This window comes from Zea mays, chromosome 1 (assembly GCF_902167145.1).
Source record: "Zea mays cultivar B73 chromosome 1, Zm-B73-REFERENCE-NAM-5.0, whole genome shotgun sequence".
Lineage (NCBI taxonomy): Eukaryota > Viridiplantae > Streptophyta > Magnoliopsida > Poales > Poaceae > Zea > Zea mays.
This window is the reverse complement of record NC_050096.1, coordinates 15,563,567-15,571,230: the sequence shown is the minus strand read 5'-3', so window position 1 is coordinate 15,571,230 and position 7,664 is coordinate 15,563,567. Positions and strand designations below refer to the sequence as shown.

Genomic DNA, 7,664 nt, shown 5'->3' with positions numbered 1-7,664 from the left:
TTTTCCTTTTGAGCTATGTTAAGGTTGGCAAAAAGGGAACGCAAATTATCCTCCTCATCACTAGCATTATCGTCACTAGAAGATTCATATTTAGTGGAGGAGTTAGATTTAACCTTCTTCCGTTTGCCGTCCTTTGCCATGAGACACTTGTGGCCGACGTTGGGGAAGAGAAGTCCCTTGGTGACGGCGATGTTGGCGGCGTCCTCGTCGTCGGAGGAGTCGCTTGAGCTTTCGTCGGAATCCCACTCCCGACAAACATGGGTATCGCCGCCCTTCTTCTTGTAATATCTCTTCTTCTCCTTTCTTCTCCCCTTCTTGTCGTCGCCTCGGTCACTGTCACTAGATATAGGACATTTAGCAATAAAATGACCGGGCTTACCACATTTGTAGCAAACCTTTTTGGAGTGGGACTTGTAGTCTTTCCCCCTCCTTTGTTTGAGGATTTGGCGGAAGCTCTTGATGACGAGCGCCATTTCCTCATTGTCGAGCTTGGAGGCGTCTATTGGTTGTCGAGTTGGTGTAGCCTCCTCCTTCTTTTCCTCCGTCGCCTTGAATGCGACGGGTTGAGCTTCGGATGTGGATGGATCATCAAGCTCGTTGATCTTCCTCGAGCCTTCGATCATGCACTCAAAACTTACAAAATTCCCGATAACTTCCTCGGGGGTCATTTTAGTATATCTAGGATTACCACGAATTAATTGAACTTGAGTAGGGTTAAGGAAAATAAGTGATCTTAGAATAACCTTAACCATCTCGTGGTCGTCCCACTTTATACTCTCGAGGTTGCGCACTTGGTTCACCAAGGTCTTGAGCCGGTTGTACATGTGTTGTGGCTCCTCCCCTTTGCGAAGCCGGAACCGACCGAGCTCCCCCTCGATCGTTTCCCGCTTGGTGATCTTGGTGAGCTCATCTCCTTCGTGCGCAGTTTTGAGCACATCCCAAACCTCCTTGGCGCTCTTCAACCCTTGCACTTTGTTATACTCCTCTCTACTTAAAGAGGCGAGGAGTATCGTTGTCGCTTGAGAGTTGAAGTGCTCGATTTGGGCCACCTCATCCTCATCATAGTCTTCATCCCCTACGGATGGTACCTGTGCACCAAACTCAACAACATCCCATATATGCTTTTATGGAGCGAGGTTAGATGAAATCGCATTAAATCGCTCCACCTAGCGTAATCTTCACCATCAAAAGTTGGTGGTTTGCCTAATGGGACGGAAAGTAAAGGTGTATGTTTGGAAATGCGAGGGTATCGTAGGGGAATCTTACTATACTTCTTGCGCTCTTGGCGCTTAGAAGTGACGGATGCCGCGTCGGAGCTGGAGGTGGATGCCGATGAAGAATAGGTCTCGTAGAAGACCACCTTCCTCATTCTTTTCTTCTTGTCCTTACTCCGATGCGGCTTGTGGGAAGAAGATTTTTCTTTCTTCTCTTTGTTGGAGAAGATCTTCTTTTTCTCCTTCCTCTTGGTGCGGGACTCTTCCGATGAAGTGCTCCCGTGGCTTGTAGTGGGCTTTTCGCCGGTCTCCATCTCCTTCTTGGCGTGATCTCCCGACATCACTTCGAGCGGTTAGGCTCTAATGAAGCACCGGGCTTTGATACCAATTGAAAGTCGCCTAGAGGGGGGGTGAATAGGGCGAAACTGAAATTTACAAATATAAACACAACTACAAGCCGGGTTAGCGTTAGTAATAAAGAAACGAGTCCGCGAGAGAGGGCGCAAAACAAATCCCAAGCGAATAAGCAAGTGAGACACGGAGATTTGTTTTACCGAGGTTCGGTTCTTGCAAACCTACTCCCCGTTGAGGAGGCCACAAAGGCCGGGTCTCTTTCAACCCTTCCCTCTCTCAAACGATCCCTCGGATCGAGTGAGCTTCTCTTCTCAAATCAAAGCCGGGAACAAAACTTCCCCGCAAGGGCCACCACACAATTGGTGCCTCTTGCCTTTATTTCAATGGAGTTATGATCTCAAGAACAAGTGAGAAAGAAAAGAAGCAATCCAAGCGCAAGAGCTCAAAAGAACACGGCAAATCACTCTCACTTATCACTAATGCTTTTGTGGAGTTGGGAGAGGATTTGATCTCTTTTGGTGTGTCTAGAATTGAATGCCTAGCTCTTGTAAGTGGTTGAGAAGTGGAAAACTTGGATCCAATGAATGGTGGGGTGGTTGGGTATTTATAGTCCCAACCACCAAACATGACCGTTGGCTGGGCTGTCTGTTCGATGGCGCACCGGACAGTCCGGTGCCCCTGCCACGTCAACACTGCCGTTGGATTCTAGCCGTTGGAGCTTCTGACTTGTGGGCCCGCCTGGGTGTCCGGTGCACACCGGACATCTACTGTTCCTTGTCCGGTGTGCCGGAATGGGCGCGCCTGACATCTGCGCGCGCAGAGCGCGCATTGAATGCGCGGCAGAGAGCCGTTGGCGCGGAGGTAGCCGTTGCTCCGGAGTCGCACCGGACAGTCCGGTGCACACCGGACAGTCCGGTGAATTATAGCGGACTAGCCGTTGGAGTTTCCCGAAGCTGGCGAGTTCCTGAGGCCGACCTTCCTTGGCGCACCGGACACTGTCCGGAGTACACCGGACAGTCCGGTGAATTATAGCGGAGTCGCCTCTGGAAATTCCCGAAGGTGGCGAGTTTGCGTTGGAGTCCTCTGGTGCACCGGACACTGTCCGGTGGTGCACCGGACACTGTCCGGTGTACACCGGACAGTCCGGTGCTCCCAGACCAGAGGGCCTTCGGTTGCCACTTTGCTCCTTTGTTGAATCCAAAACTTGGTCCTTTTATTGGCTGAGTGTGAACCTTTTGCACCTGTATAAACTTATACACTTGGGCAAACTAGTTAGTCCAATTGTTTGTGTTGGGCAATTTAACCACCAAAATTAATTAGGAACTAGGTGTAAGCCTAATTCCCTTTCAGAAACTTAGCTACTGCGGTAGAGATAGCAACACTTAGACAAAATCTAGTTTGTACATTTTAATTTAATTAATTGCATAGATTTTACTCTAGGAATTTATTTGTGGTCTAGTTTATAGAAAGTTTTAGAGATCCTAATTCCTCATCCTCTTAGACGTCACCTGTCCTTTCATAGACAAAACGAAAGAGGGAGCAAACAAGAATGAGCCAGTTTCATGGGCCGTTCTCCCAAACTAATTAGCCTTTTTTTTGCGTCCAACGGCGGAACAAGAAAAATCAAAACAAAAAAGACAGATCAGCCCAGAGTATCGTTCGACGAGGAGAAGCCGAGAAGAGCCCCCCGGGAAAGCCCTCGCTCATACGGTCATACCTGTTTGCTGTACGTTTTTCTTTTCCCGTTCGCGTCGCTTGCGCGACACCTAGGGCGACCGCCGCCGGCCTATGCCCAGCTGCCCAAAGTACTCGTCGGACCCTTTGCCGGCGACGAGCACCGACCACACCAGCCACCAGGTATCTCTCCTCTTCTCTTCGCTTCCTGCAAAGGGCACCTGAGCCCTAACACTTAAGCTATTTTCCTATCTGTATTCGGATCTGATCTAATCACAAGTGTATATATACATGTACTAATATGCCTATATTTTTATGGGCTGTCGGCTGTATATACATATGTACACCCATGCACTTTATTGGGTCCACGCCCTGATTGAACATAGACACCTTTTAGGTCTTGGACGACGCACCTGCGTCGCCGACGGCGGCGGTATCATCGGTGAGCGGACGCGCGGCCGGCCAGGCGAGCGTGATCCTCGATCCAAGAGGTCGGTAGGGATCGAGATGACCGGGTGCCTGTGGCCGTGCGTGGGAGCGGCGGTGGCTGGGCATGGGGCCGGCCATCGGAAGGCGGGGCTGTTCCGCTCCAAGCCCAGGACCCCCGCGGAGGTGGTGCAGCACGCCAGGGACCTAGTCACCTACATCCTCGACAACAAGGACGGCTGCGGCGCCGGCAAGCGCGACGCCAAGCATGAGCACAGGGTAACATGTTTTTTTTTCAAATTAAAATTCCTGCTGCTCGCATGCTTATCGATTTCGTGTACGTACATGTATATACTTTATTATTTATAACTTTCTGCTTCCTTATAAGTTGCAACTGTATCTATGATTGTTAGGGATAGACGTATTCGTGTCGTTCCGTCTGTGCATGCTTTAGGGATGGATATGTCCGTTTCTGTTCTCGGCTCTCGCTTCCGTTTACAGTGCATGCATGATCTTTTGACGCTGGCGTCACTGCATTGGAGCATTTCTATTCGTGCAGTTATAAGGGGATTTTTCTGGTGCAATTTTTCTTTTTTTCATATTTACTGCTCTTAAGAATTAACAGATCGATGCCAAAGTCCATATTTTGTCGTTCTGAAAAACTGAAAATGTCTGATCATGCACATATATCTACAAAAATATGATGAAAGAAGAAAGAACACTATACATCAAGTAGCATGTAACTTCATAGATAGAGATCAAATAACCAATGCAAGTTGTCTATGCTGTATTGCTGACTGCTGTATACCTTTACACTCATTGAAGTGACTAGGAACTTCTGTTTTTGGTTTGTTTCTTGTTAGTTTAAATAAATAAGCAGAAATAGAAGTTTAAAAATAACAAAAAATGGCATTTGGTTCTCAAATTGTTGAGGTATCAATTAAATCCGCATGTTTGGCATGTAGATGGTAGAACTAAGCAAAGAAGTCAAGGAGATGAAAGGCATTCTGTATGGTAATGGCGAAGAAGATCCTTGTGAAGAAGCATGCAAGCAATTGACTAAGGAGTTCTTCAAGAAGGACACTGACACCTTCCGTCAACTAATTGTTTGCCTTCAATATGTGGACCTGGAAGTAAGTCCGTATATATAATTAAAAATTATTCTAATCACTTTTTGTTCTGGTTAAAATCATCACTTCTAAAATACTTATTTCTTTCCTCAGACGCAAAAGGATATTACACAAGTGATAGCAAATTTGCAAAGGCAAAAGGTTGATTCAAGATTGGTTGCCTCTGATTACTTAGAAACCAACTTGGATCTTTTGGATATTTTGATGTCTGGGTAAGTATCTAGTCGACTAATGATCATCTCGATGGCCTTAAGTTGTTTTAACATGGATATAGATGGCATCAAGTTATTTTACGTGCATGTGCGCACATATATATAGTATTCAAACCATATGATATATAACCTTCTAAAATCAAATGAGCCATCGTGTCTATTCTTCATTTAGAAACTACCTGAAAATTGTCTTTTGACATAACATGATATTAGTTCTCCACCAACTTGAAGGTATGGAAACTTGGACATTGCAATACATTATAGTACTCTATTGAGAGATTGCATACGCCACCAAGTTGCTGCAAGGTATGTGCAATAATCTTTATCATCTAGCATGATTAAAAAAAGGTTAATGACATGTGATATATGCATCATGTTAAAAATCTTTTGTTTAGTGTAATTTGTGATTGTGTTGTAGGTACGTACTGGAATCTCCACACTTTAGGACTTTCTTTGATCATATACAGTTTCCAGACTTCAATGTGCAATCAGATGTTTTTAAAACTTTTAAGGTGAGTACGACATGCATGCCTTTAGAACTAAGAGACAACGAAAGGGTCACTGTCACTATCTGAGTTGGTTAGGTGGTCTAACACTCATTAGGTCCTGATTTCGACTTCCCGTGCGAGTGAATTTTAAGCTCGTGTGTCCTGGCTCCAATTATTCTCACATGGGCTATGGTGCTACTGTGTATGAATGAAGTAGGGATTCAGGTGTTTTCTCAACCTATTCGAGAAGGTCTTCTCTTATATGCAATACCCGATGCTGTCTGACCTCCGGCAGGTCGAGTTATTTTAGAACTAAGAGACAAGATTGCACGATTATGTTATACTCTGTCCTTGCCTCATATTAGTACTTTTTTGAATTTGTTGTCGTTGATGGGTGATAGTTTTTGTCCTTTAATTTATTTAACAGGAACTCATGACACGGCATAAATCAACTGCTGCTGAGTTCTTTTCCAAGAATTATGATTGGGTAAATGCAACTCATGGTTTTGTATTTGTTTGCATATACATGTGACTTTAATTTAAGGTTACAATGATCAATACGTGCTTGTAGCTTCATTTGCGGCACAGATGACTGCAATCTCTAACCGTAAGCTTTGCATGTATCAGTTCTTTGCGGAATTCAACTCGAAACTGATATTATCTGCTTCCAATTACTTCATCCGGAGGAAAGCCATTCAGGTACGTTCCTTTCTTCCCTTCTCGTCGTTTAGCATCGTCTATTACTTTGAAGCTTTCTTGCCATCACACTCAATCAACACTCACAAATTGACGAACCTCACTTGATCTTATCCCAAAATGCAAATGGTACCCCTCTCAGCTCTTGCGAGACATTCTTTTGGAAAGGTCAAACGCTGCAGTGATGGTGCGCTATGTTAGTTCGAAAGAGCATCTCATGATTCAAATGAACCTTCTAAGGGTATGCTCCGCCGCCATTAGCATTGTTAGCACTTCAGTTTTATGTGCCTGGTTGGATGCGCTACCCCGGTTCAGACTTTGAATGGATCTTATATATAACCACGCTCATCTTACTGTTTGCTCGTTACGTTTCCACGTCGATCGCCAGGATGAAAGCATAGCCATTCAAGTAGAGGCTTTCCATGTCTTCAAGGTGCGTCAGTCAAAACTCCCCTGTGCCTGTCCCTAACGTGCTGCTGCTGCAAACCTTTATCCTCTTTGGTTTGAATTAGTAATGAAGAAAAATGCCGTCGCGCGCTGCCTAAAAATGTGCAGCTGTTCGTCGCTAACAAGGAGCAGGCACCTGAGATCACCGGCATACTGCTCGCCAACAGAAGCAAGCTCCTGAGGTTCTTGAAAGACTTCACCACCGTCGAGAAAGGTAATAATAATAAGTAGTACTAAATCTGCGCCACACGTACGGTAGTTTCTCTGCATGCACCCAGCTATCCAAATTCCAAAACTACTTGTGCATATATATTCCAAGACCAACCTCAGTTCGCTGTTGGATGCAGACGACAAGAAGTTCGAAGCCGATAAAGCTACGGTCATCTCGGAGATCCTAGCGCTAAATGGTGCTGAAAAGTAATAGAAAGACAAGTTGAAAGCATCGCGAGTTCGCGACGTGCAAAGAGCAGTAGCCAGCTAGTGTCTGTCTCCCTGTGTTTGTGTTTCATGCATGCATAATCGAGTGTGAAGGTGAAAGCCCGGTGCGGGCTCATTGGTTTCTTTTAATTTGGGCCCACGCGGCGCCGCGCCGCGCCACAATTGAGCGCGCAGCGTGATGCAGTGCTGACAGGTTGTTGTCTTTGCGACAAATTGTCTTTTAATTTATCTGTTGCTTCAGTGGATGTTTGGTTTTTAGAGACTAATTTTTTAGTCTACATTTTTGTTTCATTTTAGTACCTAAATGATCAAATACAGAAACTAAAATTTCTGTATCTATTAATTTAAGAACTAAAATATAGTAAAATTAAGAAACTAAATAAAAATTAGTTGCTAGAAACCAAATATAGATGGTACTCGATCGTGTGTGTGTGGACTGGTGTGATATCTACAGTCCAAGCTACTCTGTAGCCTAGGGCATGTTACGGACCCATTGCAATTTAAGCCAAACAGGCTTAAGACGATAAGGCCCAAAAAGAACTTTTGGACCGTACCAGCATAAATAGTAGATACAGTGGTTCATCA

The 7,664-nt window shown here is 45.1% G+C and overlaps 1 protein-coding gene across 1 annotated transcript; it reads left to right on the top strand.

Moving 5' to 3' along the window:
- The first annotated feature begins 3,309 nt into the window (after positions 1–3,309).
- Positions 3,310–7,318, top strand: LOC100285496 (Mo25 superfamily protein). Its single transcript, NM_001158388.2, has 11 exons — positions 3,310–3,947; positions 4,634–4,801; positions 4,892–5,010; positions 5,242–5,316; positions 5,429–5,522; positions 5,926–5,985; positions 6,126–6,197; positions 6,337–6,435; positions 6,583–6,627; positions 6,750–6,855; positions 6,989–7,318. The coding sequence occupies exons 1-11, from the start codon at positions 3,750–3,752 to the stop codon at positions 7,060–7,062; spliced, it is 1,110 nt and encodes a 369-aa protein (NP_001151860.2). The 5' UTR covers positions 3,310–3,749; the 3' UTR covers positions 7,063–7,318.
- Positions 7,319–7,664: the final 346 nt, after the last annotated feature.